Genomic DNA, 14,787 nt, shown 5'->3' with positions numbered 1-14,787 from the left:
AAAATGAGTAAATTACTGGGAACATCATAGCTTGTTCTCTTTTTGTTGCCTGAAATATGTTTCAAATGTTCTCACTATTATAGTCGGTGAAACACAAAAGTCTGTAGATGCTGTGATTGTAGTTAAAAACACACCAAGATGCTGCAGGAACTCAACCAGTCTTTAGGAGATATTATCAACTTTCCAGGTCTGAGCCCTTCCTCAAGGACTAAGCAGAGCAAGTCAGAAGCAGGAAATCTCAAAGTCTCAGAATTCAACAACGGGGAGGAATCCAGACTAAAAAAAGGTGTTAATTTATTATGTTTGTGTGAAAGGAGATGGAATACAGAGACAGGGAAAGGCGATGGGGAAGAAGGGTTTTAACAAAAGCCAGAGAAGTCTCTGTTAATGTTATCTGGTTGGAGGGTGCCCAGTCAGAAGATGAGGTGTTGTTCCTTCAATTTATGGGTGGTCTCAGTCTGGCAGTGCACAAGATCATGGACAGACAAGTCAGCAAGGGAATGGGATGGAAAATTAAAATGGATGGCCGTTGGGAGATCCAAGCTATTGCAGCGGTTAGAGCCGAGGTGTTCAACGAAGCCATGACCCAGTCTGCATCTGGTCTCTTTAATGTAGAGGAGACCTCAACAGGAGCACCAGATGCAGTAGATAACCTCTGCAGATTCATGAGTGAAATGTTGTTTCACTTGGACTCTTTTGGGCCCTGAATTCTTTACCATTGCCTTTCCCTGTCTCTCCATTCACGCACAAACATGATAAATTCTTAGCCGCCCCTTATCATTTCCAATTAACATCCTTTGTTGGATTCTATTCCTCCCCATTGTTTGAATTCTGAGATTTCCTGCTTGTGACTTATTCTGCTTATTCCTTGAGGAAGGGCTCAGGCCTGATGTCAACAATATATCTTTGCCTCCTACAAATGCTGAAAAGACTGGCTAAGTTCCTCCAGCATTTTGATGTTTTCACTATTACAGGTTGAACCTCTTTAATCTGGAAACTTTGGGACCTGGCCATTGCTGGACCATAGAAAATACACAGAAAATTACTGTCAAAGGTGCGGTAGGTGCTTCGATCAGACCCGTTTTCTGAGCTAAAAGGATCAAATATAAAACTAATCAAATCCTGGTTAGCGAAGTGGTTAATGTGTCATCTTTACAGCGCCAGCAATTGGGACCCAGGTTTGAATCCTGCACTGTCTGTTAAGAGTTTGTACTAACGGTGGCAGATTTAAACGTGCTGCTGGGACCACAGGAGATGCCGGACCATGATTGAAATAAAAACAATTCTGGTAAAACTTAAATAGTGTACTTTATAGCAAAGATAGATACAAAACCAATGTTTTGGGCTTGAGCCCGTCGTGATTTGATGGATACTGTATTTGCCCTGATTGCTGACCGTCTCTGAAGTTTTTTTAAAACATAAATAATGCTCCAGGAATGGTTGGCATAGTAGTATAGGAAATAAATTAAAACTGGTTATAACATCAGAAAGTGGCAAAGAGAATCAGCAAGTCAACTTGTGATTCAGCTGTGTGAGGGCCATACAATTTTTTTAAAAGTTATAAGATTTAAGGTGTAAATGTGGTCCGTCATTGATGCCTAAACTTGCAAAATTAATCCGAGAAAATAACGGGCGGCACGCGTAGTGCTGTTACAGCGGCAGTGATCAGGGCCGGGGTTCGAATCCTGTGCTGTCTGTAAGGTGCTTGTATGTTCTCCACGTGTCTGTGTGGGTTTTCCCCAGGGGCTCTGGTTTCCTCCCACCCTTCAAAAAAAAATGTACTGGGGGTGTAGGTTAATTGGGTGGCACGGGCTCATGGGCATGTTGTATGTCTAAATTTAAAAATGTAAAGACTTGTTTACCTCCACATTAAACTAGTAACATGTGAGGTACTTTTGATAGAAATAATGTTGGCTATAGTATAGGTGTTGTGAGATTCAACATTAAATGTGTTCCATTTTTTCCTCCCTGTTTATAGTAGAGAAAAATTAATAGATTTAAAATAAGGTTTTATAGCCTAAAGCAATTCTCATATGATGATTAAATAGAAAATATTGGTACTTGGAATAAATTTTGTTCTGGAAATATATAGCATTTAAACACATTTCTGCAGAATTTATTTTCATTTTAGTTTGGTGGGTGACTGCATTAGGATTAGGTTGAATTCCAGTTTTCCCAAAGGTGCTTTACTTGTTCAATTTATTTAAATGTCAAATGAGTACAATACTGGTGTCAATTTTCCTTCAGCACTGTAAAGTAATTAAATGTGAAGTGATTTGGTCTTGTTAACTAAGATTTAGTGACAAAATAAATATTAAAATTTTCTTTTTTTATTTCCTCCCTCTCCTCTTTACTCCCAGATTCATGTTGGCTAAAGGACTGAAGCGCAAGCTAAGTGATTACGAAGAAAATATGGCTGGTGTTCCTGGTGCCTTTGATTCTAACTCAGGGCTGCCCTACACCTTGCAGAGACAATTAGTACTTAACATGTGCCTCATCAAATTACAGACCTGTAGAATGTTGGTCGAACCAAACTTGCATCGTTCTGTTCTCATTGCAAATACTGTAAGACAAATTCAGGAGGAAATGAGACAAGAGAGTAATCATGAAGGATCTAGCAGTTGCAATGGGTCAAATCCAATTCCAGACACACATACACCATGTCGGGGAAGTATTGAATTAACTGGATCCTCTGTGCTAAATTCCCCTCCAGATTTGAATGTCTCTTCAGATTTTTCAGAAAACCAGATTGAGAATTCTTTGGTGCTGGTTTCAGATAATGACATGTCATCTGCCATTTCATCCATCCTCAAAGACTTGGATTTCATGGAGGACATCAGTCCATCTCCTTGTCCATCACCTATAGGCGAGGGTGATGTAAATGTACACTTACCTTTTGAAGACAGGCCCCAAGAAACTAGGCCTGTGGAAACTGTATTTGGCTCTTTTGAAATCAATAATTCAACAAGTTATCTAACAGATCTTGCATTCGATGACATATTTGAAGACATTGACACATCCATGTACGATTCAGATTTGTGTTTGCTTCCATCAACGTCTGTTAGATCACCACCAGCCATTTTGGATGATGTCCCCAAACCTTTTCAGTTATGCAATTCAACATCAGTGAATGCAATTCAAATCTGCCGAGTAGACATGAGTGATCTGGACCACATCATGGAGATTCTTGTAGGATCTTAATTTATAATTGGATGGTTCAGAGTTTAGGTGCTTGTCTTCCTAATTATTTCAATGGTTTTCTGTACCAAAATTGATTGGAAAAAGCCACCATCTACAATTCAGTCTTTATCTTAAGTGTGAATAACTCAACTTAAACTATTTTAACCAAACATCAAAAACCTTAACAAAAGAATACAGGGAACAACTACACAATTATCATGGATCTTGGAAAATGAACTGTATGTTGCTATTGACAACTTCTGACTTGTAATCCAGAAATGTGGCCATAGCCACTTGGGTTATTTTTCTGGGATAAGATTGTTTTTGTGAAATGAATGTGTTTTTGCAAGACAGAATATTAATTCAATCAACAAAATTTTAAATAAAAACTAAATGTATTGCTTCTGCGCACCTGACAGTCTTCTGTCAATGTTGGAGGAACTAATATTCTGAAGTCCTTTTGATGAGCAGATTTATTCTGTGCAATCAACACAGTTTAATTTCCCTGAAGGTTTTTTTTGTACAAGGTATTCTTGTACCAACAAAGGTATCTTTTATCAAAAGGTTACAGGAATATTTTATAGGACATTTAAGCTATTTATTTTTTTAGAATTTTATACTCAAAATCTCAGTATTGTATGTATATTGTTTGGTCTTTATTTAGAGTGATATGCTTTACTGTTGGATTTGGCTTACACTACCTCTCCCAACATCTAACAATAAAGTCTTGTTAAAGAAAACTATGCTGTACAGGAGAAGATAACAAAGCTTTGGATTTTTAATTTTAGAATATTCATGAATGAAGGTCATTAATTTATCCAGAGCAATGTAACTTTTCTCCATAAATGTTCAGTTGAAATCAAATTTATATTTTGTTCGACAATTGCAGGAAACATAGCATTATGGCAAACAGTTCAAAATAAATTAAAATTAAGCAAATGTCTCAGTTGTTGGTCTAAGTCGAGTGCATTCATCTAAAAACCTCAGCTAAGCCAGAGATGGATGTTTAAAGGGATGACTATATATTCTGGCCTGTAAACAAATATATTGCGTTTTTTTTTTAAAAAAAATCCTATTTCTTAAAATAAATGATTCAAAGCTATTCTGTACACAAATACAGAAGAATGCTCATGAGAATGAAAAGCTACATGAAAACGAAGACAGAGATTAATATAAACTTCATTTGTCAAGTTTGTGATGGGCGAGGAAAGTAATTAGGCTCACAAAATTTAATTTGTACATGAAATGGGGCTTAAAAAATGATCACACCATAATTTAAAGAGGGACATTTCTATTGGTCTTTTATGGGGTTTAAACTGTTTTTTTAATCTTCTGTACCATCAATATAAACATAAATACATGATTTGGTCTCACTTCAAAACTCGAACAAATAACTGGGAGAAAGATAATATTTAATGATATTGTCGAAACATGTGAATGATAACAAGTTTGCCCTTTAGCATTTCCAGAAGCTTGCTGTTTTTACATTGTACAGATTAGTAGTAGCAGATTTATTTCTCTTTCTACCCTGCCAATTCATTAGGTAGAACATTTGAACACTAAGTATTTGTGTATCTAAATGAAAATGTTATGGGACATCAGTTCAGGCAGCATTAAAGACATTTCATCTTGTCCATAGAAAATTAATTTTGTACTTTGCAAAATTATTAATTCTTTAATTGGGGAGGCAAGAAAGTTTTATCTTTGTCTCCCCTACCCCCAATTCTATTTCAAAATGCATGACTAGCCATTCTGGGACTGGACTTGAAATTTGGAGCTTGAGTTTATGTTCTGGTTGTTAATTGTAAATCAACCCTTGTGAATCTGTAGGTTAGCACTAGAAAATATTTTCCTGCCAAGTTCATTGTAAAGTCAGATACAAGAAATTTCCAATTCCAATATGTGGAAGTTTTATTTTTGCATAGCATGTGGTTTCTGTATGAACATCCTAACTTTGGTTCAACTCACTGGAAGAGTATATTTTGTAACAACTGAACTCTATAAACAAATTTTATTCCAGGTTACATTGTCATTAATGTCTGTAAGTTCATTAGTTACTCCATGCCCCCATTGGTTTCAACATTTTAAAAAATATTGTTTTGGACTTGAAATTCAGCTGTGCATTTAAAAAAAAAAATCAATCTTTAAACCCAAAGCTACCAAGGATGTAAATTTTGTCTTAAATGTATTAATAGAGGTGAAAGCTAATGTGTCTAATCTGTAACAGTATATTTTACAATATCATTTTGAAATCTCAATATTGAAAGGAAGTCTGTAGGAGTTATGACAATGCATCCTTGGGAAAGGTCAACTTTTTGACTTCCCTGTGGTACTAAAAACAGTCTATGCTACTGACCTTTTGGGATACTCTCTGTCCGTTCACCATAAATTTTCAGATTCTTTTAAGTCATTTTTTGAAATTAATGCACAATGCTTTGATTCAATTGACAGCTTCTGTTAGTTAGTGGGACAGCATGGAAAGCAGCCCTTCTGGCCACCCCCCCCCCCACACTAATTAAGCTACAATCCTAGTATGTCTTTGAAAGGGGGAGGGAGGAAACCCATACAGACAGAAAAAAAGTACCAAGTCCTTAACAAATAGTATTGCACCAATTGCAATGCTAAATGTGGTGCCCTAATGTACTTAGATATATTTCAAAATAAAATTTAAAAGGAAAAGGACTCATGCAACTTAAATTCCAGCTTGTCTGCATTGGTATGGTTTTGGTTACCACTTGTTCCAGCACTGTTAAGACAATAGTGTAAAAGAAATGAATTTTCTCAAACATGCTTAATAGGCTTTTTATTTTTTAAAAACAAAATTAACAATTTTGAATGACTTCAAATTTTCAAAGTGCCCTCTCCATTTGCTACTCTTGCAAATAGACCATTTGTCTATTTTTCCACTTTTAAAATAAAGTTTAATTAACTCTAAATTGTAATTCAAAAATTTTCAATAGGAATAGAAAAGAGGTGAAAGCATCCTTTACCAACTTTTAACACACTTAGTAAGGAGCAACATTCACTTCTGAATGCAATAGAATTTGAATTCACTGTATCACAACCATCCAGTGAGACGCTAAGCTACATAAAGCTTGCACGCCCCTTGTTAAAAAATTACGATACCAAATTATTTTCAAATGAATGTATTTACTGATTACATATTTATCACATGGTTGGCTTGATCTCTAGCATAGATTATAGAATAGCCTGGAAATAATAGTTAAATGAGATTTTTGAAATAGTTTGAATATACATTAAAATATTTGTGAGGCCCTAAGATGTAGCTTGTTTAGCTTATGCTGAAATCCAGCACTGCAACCATCCACAAACGAGCCTACACTTGCAATGAAATGTGGCTATGTAAAATAGCCCAGGACCACAGGCTACAAAGTGCACAATGAACTAGATATTGGAAATGATACAGTTTAACATCTGACTGATAGGAATATAAACAGGCAACCTTGAACACAAAATGTGGGCTGAGTAAAATTAAATTTGAATTAACAGCTAGTATAGATATTTGCAAAACTGCTTTGTTTAGGACAAGTGGAAACCCACAATGGCCCCCACAACTCTTGCAAGATGACTGTACACTATTATACAGTTCTAGTTTAACAGTTTTGCTAAACTGACTGTCCACTAATAGTGGCTGAGAGTTGGATATTTTGGAGCCAACACTTTTTCACCATTGCCTATATGAAGCAAGTCCACACCATTCTCATTAATAAAAGAACAGCACAGACCCTTCAGCCCCATGATGATTTATAACATCTGCTTGTTGGAAATATCCATGGAATCCGACAACATCCCATCTTCAGTGAGAACTTGTTGGATCTACTTCCAGTTTTTCTAGGACAATTACAAAATGAGCTTCTCCATCTAGGTAGAAAACTGCCAGGTTTGTTACATTTACCTAAAGTAGGTGTTCTGGGAGAAAAAAGTCAATTAAGGGGCAGTGAAAATAGACAATTGATTAAAGTCCTATCTCAAAGAAGTTGGTGGTAGTTATGCTATAGTCAATCATTCCAACCATATGACTTCAGGTGATCCATAGGAATCAACTATCCTCAACTGCTGTATCTACCATGTTTCTTTCATCATTATATCAGAAATATGGATATTTTCCCACTGCAAAAAGTAACATTACTTCAATTTTTAAGGAACTTACAATCTATCCATAGTCACAAGACAAAATGCAAATGATGCCCATTTCTAATGGGACAGAGCCTTGTTAATCAAACCTGAGCTTCAATAGCATTGTCATCACCTGCAATTAGTAGGGTATTGATTAGAAATACAGTTTTACCATTTACAAAGCATACATGAGAAGCATGATGGAAAACTCTCTACTTGCCTCTGAGTTCAGTTCCAATATCATTCAACACTATCCAAAATAAAGCAAACACTTGTCATCTATCCATCTCCTCAGTGATCATCAAGTCTAACACAATTGAGCTGTGTCTGCATGGTGTACCATCTACTCAACACATGGCAGTTATTTACCTAGGCTATTCCAACAGTAACTATCAAACTCATGGTCTTTATCAAGAAGCTCACACCTCACCTCACCAGCAATTAGACATGGGAAAATAAATACTTGCTTCCTCTGCAATGCCCACATTTGACCCCCTTCAAAAAAAATGGATGAAAATTTGAATATTTACTTTTTCCTGTTATAATAGCTATTTGGCAATGTTAAAATGCAATGATGCTCTGAGGGCCATCAAGGGACTCGGCATGAAAGGTACAAAAATCACAGGTTTTATTTGGTACATGATGTATGATTCCTTACCTCAATCTCCATTTCCACCACCACTTTATCACCAAGAGCAAAGTACTTTTTACCCAATCTGGACACTTGCCATCAATCAGCTAATATAAAACCAACTATTCTGCCTCGAGGTCAGTGATGAGCATAGTTCCGTGGGGATCTGTTTTGAGATTCCTGTTCTTTGTGATTTTTATAAATGACTTGGATGAAGAAGTAGAGGAATGGGCCAGTAAGTTTGCAGATGGTATGAAAGTTAGAAGTGTTATGGAAAGAGTTGAAGCCTGTCATAGAGTACCACAGGATATAGACAGGATGCAGAGTTGGGCGTATGTGGCAAATGGAGTTCATTTCAGATAAGTGTGAGGTGATGTATTTTGTTCGGTCAAATTTGAAGGAAGAGTATGGTTAATGCTAGGACACTTAACAGTGTGGAAGAATAGGGGTATCTTTGGGTCCAAATCTATAGATCTTGCAAGCTTGCTGCACAGGTTGATAGGACAGTTAAGAAGGTCTATGGTATGCTGGGCTTCATAAATCGTGAGGTTGAGTTCAGGAGTCCTGAGGTAATTTTGCAGCTCTACAAATTGCTAGTATCACTACACCTAGAATATTATGGTCAGTTCTTGTTACAGGAAAAATGTGGAAGCTATGGACAGTATGCAGAGGAGATTTACCAGGATGCTGTCTGGAATGGAAAATGTGTCTTATGAGGCAAGGTTAGTTGAACTAGGGCTTTTCTCTTTGGAGCTTAGAAGGATGAGATGTGGATTATGAGAGGCATAGATAAAGTAGACAGCACCTTTTCCCCATCTCTACATCGGTACAGAGTGAAGGGTGGAGAGTCTGGACGAGACAATAGGGACAAGTTTTAGTTTTTACACAGAGTTGTGAGTGTCTGGAATGCATTGTCAGGGGTGGTGGTAGAGGCTGGAACAATATGGGCATTTAAGAGTCTTGAGACAGGCATGTGGATGAAAAAAAACGGTTTACGAGATAGGGAAGGTTTAGGTTTTTTTTAAAGCAGGTATATATTTGACCATTATCATCACAGATTCAAGGCAGCTTTTATCCATCCGTCTGTCTTTTGTAAATCACAATGGCCCACCTTTATGTGCACGATCATATGACTGCAACATTCTAACAAATTTTAAATAATAATGGAAAACTAAATACCAGGAATTTTCACTGTGTGAAAATTACAGTTACTCCTGCCTCACAAGATGAAAAAGTAATTTTGATTAAATAGAGGCTACATTAAAGATTAAATATTTAAAAACAAAGATGTTCAATCAGTAACTGAAGGAAACAACAATCAATCCAAATTTTACTGCCCATACACATGTAAACGTCAAGTCAAAAGCAGTGCCCAGCACCATCCTCATTTGTAAACAAGTTTGATTGCAAATCACAATCCTTGCATAATTGCTTGCCCTGTGCAAAGTGTAATTCAGATGCATCATCTCACTATGGGAATTAACAATCTGGAAAGAAAAACGTCAGGATTGAAGGGTATCCATTTAGAATAGAGATGCGGAGGAATTTCTTCAGTCAGAGGGTGGTAAATCTGGAATTTGTTGCCACGGGTGGCTGAAGGCCAAGTTATTGGGTGTATTTAAGGCAGAGATTAATAGGTTCTTGATTAGCCAGGGCATCAAAGGTTATGGGGAGAAGGCTGGGCAATAGGGGCGAAAATGGATTTGCTCATGAGTAAATGGCAAGGCAGACTCGATGGGGTGAATAGCCTATTTTTTGCTCCTAAGATAGCTGACAGGCTACAGTGAAGGCATTATTAGAGCAGCACTGATGCAAACCCAAATGTTTTCATCCTGGAAAGGAACAAATGATCTGTACTCCATAGAGTCAGAGGTGGGGCTTCATTTGGCCTGATTATCTGTGGGAGGACATTGCTGGAACCTGAAAGGATAAAGGCAAATGTATACTCATGCTGAAAGAATGGATATTTTAAACACTTTGCATGAGGAAAGACAAGAATTCATCAATGACAATGGATGTGGGATATGAGAAACAAAAATTTGATGATATATAACATCTACACATTATGAGAGTTCATTCATAAGTAGGGGTGTCTGTTGGATGTTCATAACACAGGAATGGCCTATATAGCCATTGTCCATCATCTCTGCTGCATTGCTGTACATCATCCCTGAGAGATCTGACCTAATGATTGCCAGGAATTTCTCCTCCAGCCACAATAGTGTACATAGCTTGTGATCACTTTAAGCACATGTATATTTTACACACACACATGCACAGATGCTTACACCATTAATGTACAAAAATTATTTGAATGTAGGTTGGTGGGGGGGAGGGGGTTGACAATTACCTGCTATCAGAAGTGCCCTTCAGGAACAGGCAAATATACTCTGTACCTTTTAGAACTGCAGGGTAACATCACCCTCAACTTGAGAATTACATTGTTTTAAAATAATTAAATACAATTATAGATAGTCTGTTTGCATCAAAGCATGCTACAATTCCAAATTTTACATTGAAATGGTCAATTAGAAAAGTTAAAAATTTTAAAACATTTGAAATAAAATTGAACTGGAAAATAAACATAAGGTTAAAAGAATTTCATGTAAACCATGAATGCCTTTTGATCCTTGGGGCTTCTCGGCCTCGACACCCATTCATCTGCATCCATTGCATAAACACTGTCTCCAGATGATGACTGAAACCATGGCTAGCTCTTTGGGAAGGCGTTACGGAGATCTGTAAGCAAACAGCACAAAACCTGTTGGGATTTTTACCTGAGGCTTTACAAAGTACATTTCCAAAACATTGGCTTTAACAAAATTTGAACTTGAACCTTGATTCGATTTGGCAATTCATACTTCAAACGGGTTGAATTATTTAAATGAACACCTATTCCCTCTTCCTAAAATTAAAATCACCAAATTATTTTTTAGTAAGAAATTTTATCCCTCCTTCTGAGAAAAACCACCTTATTAACATACGACGGGCATAGACAAGAATGTACAGCCTACAGAAAAGCTTAATGCGCAACAACTTTATAAGTAAAATATTACACTGATAGACGATAAATAAACTGAAAAAATGTGCAATGCTCAATGCTATGAGAAAGTAGATTCTGAACCATTGTGTTCGAGATGAAAAACAAGTGCAGAGTTTGTGTGTGTAAAAAATATTCACTCGACATGATCGACAATTGTACTCCCTCCCCACTCTTTTTTTTAAAAACTTTATTTAAAATTTTATGACATGAATAAAATAAAAATTACATTTAAAGAAATAATAAAAAATAAGATAATAAAAATTAGAATACTACATCATTAAACTACACAAATTAACCCCCCCAATAATTATAACACAACATTAATCATCTAATTTAAAATTAGTCCAACCCTCCCCCCCAAAATAAAGAGTGAAGAATTAATTAACAATATTGTAAATAAAATAGAAAAACCCCCACTTACAAAAAAAGGATAAAACTTAACAACAAAAAAAATTACTAACAACAAAAAAAATCAATACTAAAATAATACCCTTAAACATATATTTAAATCAAACATAATACATGTATTTAACAAATGAAATCCACTTTAAAACTAAGTTCAAATATTAAAATCATATATCAACCACATATCTGTTATTCAAAAAAATCATAATTAATAATACATAAATACAGAATTTCCATTAATACCAAGTTTCCTTTATAATTCATCGAGAGAACAAAAACATCCCTTAGAAAAACACAGATAAACTTTTTATTCCCTTCCCCTCCCCTTATATAAAAAAAGAAGAAAAAAAGAAAAGTTCAAACTCTTATAAAATTATCCATATTCTTCTTTTATAACATCTTCAAAATTCTCTATCGAAATTAACTTAATTTTATTAAACTCTTCTCCCTCAATGTATTTGTACTTAATTTTCTTCTTTTTCTTCTTATCTCCTTTTCCCTCTTCCTCTTCATCTAATTCAACATCCTCAATTTTTGACTTATTATCTTCTGTGACATCATCCTCTTAAAGAAAAAAGAGAAAAAAACCCCCCCAAAAAAAAGAGAAAAAAAGGAGAGAAAAAAACCTCCTAATTCCCTCTCAATTACAATCAGAAAACAAAAAGAGTTAAAAAAAATTATTTATTTAAAAAAAATAATAAAAAAACCTTCACTTCTTAACCCAAAAATTAAAAAGAAAAAAAAACAGGTCGGAGGTCACAACTACCTCCTCCTGTTTAAACCGCCCAAAGCAGTAACTCCCCCAAAATATTGGGTGTGAGGTGACTTCTGGAAACTAGTGCCCACCCAGTTCCCTCTCCCAACTCCCATTTCATTAAACTATCATCATTATTTATACTATTTAAACTCTTCTCAAAAAAAAATAAAAGATTTATTTTTTTAAATCAACGTTACCACTTCGATGACCATTGCTTCCATTTCTTTTAAAAAACTGGATCCCACCTTACATCTCTACTCTCTTTGGAGACCTTGAAGGACTACATCGTTCCTGAAACTGCATGATTGGTAGAGACTGAGCAAAGTCCATAACCTCTTTAGGATTGTCAAAGAACTTTGGCTAATTTCCATCCTAAAAAGTCTTCAGTACTGCAGAATACCTGAATGTTCCCTTATGTCTTTTTTTCCACAACTGTTCTTTCACAGAATTAAATTCGCGTCATTGAAACATAATTTCTTGACTCAAATCTTGATAGAAGAAAACAGGATTATTCTGAACCATCAAAGGAGATCGATCTATTTTGCTGGGCATTTCTAATAGCCGTACGTAAAATTGTCTCTCTGTCACAATAGTTTAAACAACGGATCAAAACAGATCTTGGATTCTGTCCTGAAAAAGATTTTCTTCTTAAAACTCTATAAGCACGTTCCAGTATTAAACCTTCAGGCAAGATGGCGTAGGGAACAGACGTGCCTTCCAGACCTCTCCTGACTCTGATTTATTGTTTTGTCTTTAAGTGCCCGTTAAAGTTCTTTTAAAAGTTTATAAATAATAAGAGGTGTTGGATTAGTGCCTAATGGTTTATATGCAAACAAAAAAGGTAAAAGAAAATATCAACAGACTGTTAAAAAACTACATTTTCCGAAATTGTCTGAGCCTACTTGTTTACAAGAAGCCAGGACTCAACGTAGAATGGATCCAGAGGAGGACATGCAGAGTTCGGCATTGAAGCTTCGTTTTAAGCCGGTGAGGCTCTCTGAAGGTCGCACTCAACAGCTTTCAGAACAAGGGGCTGGACGGGTGCCAGTGTTTCGCACGGTGGCCACTGCAGGTGTTGTTGCTGAGGCTTTGACAGTTGAATCAGCTGGGGCGCCACCAGCTGGAGAGTTAAAGAGTTGTCATTTGACTGCTATAGAGGTGGCGCTGCAAAATGCATCTTCAATTACAACGGTTTTTCCAGACATCGATTCAATGAAGATGATTAAAGAGATTTGGCTTAAAAATAACCCTGATCTTCAGTCTCCTGGCATTGCTGGGGGAACTTTGAGAGGGATTTTTATACAAAGTCAAACTGCTAGAAAAGATACTAAATTAAGGGAAGGGACAGAAGATCCCATGGTCTCAAAGGAACAGCAAGACCCCATTATGCCTGAATCTACTTCTGTTGAAATGTCTGTTAAGGATCTTGAAGATAAGATATATTCTGTATCGAGTCACTTAGCTAATTTTGTGAACCTGTTTATTTCCAAGATTAATGCAATGGCGGAAGTCATTAATGGAGCTTTTAAGCTTGAAACCATTGAAAGATTTGAAATGTGTGATCAAGGTTTAGTCGATGCACAGGATCAACTGCAAGATGAAAATAGAATAATTGGAACATTGCAGATCCAAAATAAAAATTTAGCAAAAAAGGTTGATTATTTGGAGAATCAATCTAGACGGAACAACGTGAAAATTGTTGGTTTGCCAGAAGGCATAGAAGGACCAGATCCAAGAAAATTTTTTACTGAATGGATTCCACGAGTGTTAGGACAGGATAAATTCTCCCCTCTCTTTTTTCATTTCTTCTTTACCTTCCCCTATTGATATTTCTCTCCAACTGCACGCCACTCTCTCCCAGCTGCGTGGTCGAAGGAATCCCGTCTTGGCATCAGCAAGGAGAGCAATCTACTGCGCAGGAGTGGGTCCGTGGGCTCAGTGCATTCCATCCCTCGCCCCCTTCCTTCCTTGCTCTCTCCTTCCCTCCCTCCTCGGCACAATGGAGCACCTGACACTGAACCCTCCCTTCGGTCACCGGACTCTCTGGTGTGCGTGTGTAGTAGACTTAGGGGAGGATTTGGAGTCAGGACTCGGTAGTCAGAAGCATTCCACCAGGCTGGGAAGCCTCCCTAGGGATCGGGAGCAGCAGCAGTTGGTTTGTCTCAGTGATCAGCAATTGGGTCTGGTCAGGGTGGCAACCAGCAGTTTTTTTTGGTAAGAATTAAACATTATTTTAATGCTTAAAAAACCTTCCCTTGTTTTTGTTGTTCTTTAAAAATTGATACGTGATTTTCTGTTGCTACTGAGCTGTTTTTAAAAAATAACCAATTCTTTGAAAAAACCATTTATCCAACATGGGCCCGGTGTGTGTGTGTGTGTGTGTGTGTGTGTGTGTGTGTGTGTGTGTGTGTGTGTGTGTGTGTGTGTGTGTGTGTGTGTGTGTGTGTGTACTCTGAGGTGCTAATTCAGCAATAGCAGTCACAAAGCACAGGGTACCACATCCAACCATTTTCTTGTATTAATCACCATGCACATTCCCCCTGTCACATTCTAACCCCACTTCCCTCAGGTTCTATCCTTGTCAAATAGAGCTTCATGTTTCAGGTTCCATCCTTGTCACATAGAACTTTATGG

The 14,787-nt window shown here is 36.7% G+C and overlaps 2 protein-coding genes across 4 annotated transcripts in view; one reads left to right on the top strand and one right to left on the bottom strand.

The window, feature by feature from the left end:
• LOC138752866 (uncharacterized) overlaps positions 1–5,199 on the top strand; it is a 71,733-nt gene extending 66,534 nt beyond the window's left edge. Inside the window, exon 3 of the mRNA XM_069915484.1 lies at positions 2,361–5,199. Within this exon, the coding sequence (XP_069771585.1) occupies positions 2,361–3,201 (841 nt within the window). The 3' untranslated portion in view covers positions 3,202–5,199. The remainder of the gene's footprint in view (positions 1–2,360) is intronic.
• Positions 5,200–5,968: 769 nt separating this feature from the next.
• The window catches only part of LOC138753499 (uncharacterized), a 54,144-nt gene continuing 45,325 nt past the window's right edge, over positions 5,969–14,787 (bottom strand). For 2 of the 3 annotated variants that reach the window (XM_069916585.1, XM_069916583.1), the window contains one exon: positions 11,582–13,273. In XM_069916585.1, coding sequence (XP_069772686.1) covers positions 13,133–13,273 — 141 coding nt within the window. In that variant the 3' untranslated portion in view covers positions 11,582–13,132. Of the gene's footprint in view, positions 10,688–11,581; positions 13,274–14,787 lie in introns of those variants that run through there. The other variant, XM_069916586.1, reaches the window with a different exon arrangement.

Source organism: Narcine bancroftii, chromosome 2 (assembly GCF_036971445.1).
Source record: "Narcine bancroftii isolate sNarBan1 chromosome 2, sNarBan1.hap1, whole genome shotgun sequence".
Lineage (NCBI taxonomy): Eukaryota > Metazoa > Chordata > Chondrichthyes > Torpediniformes > Narcinidae > Narcine > Narcine bancroftii.
The sequence above is the reverse complement of the archived record's forward strand: the minus strand, read 5'-3'. Positions and strand labels throughout refer to the sequence as shown.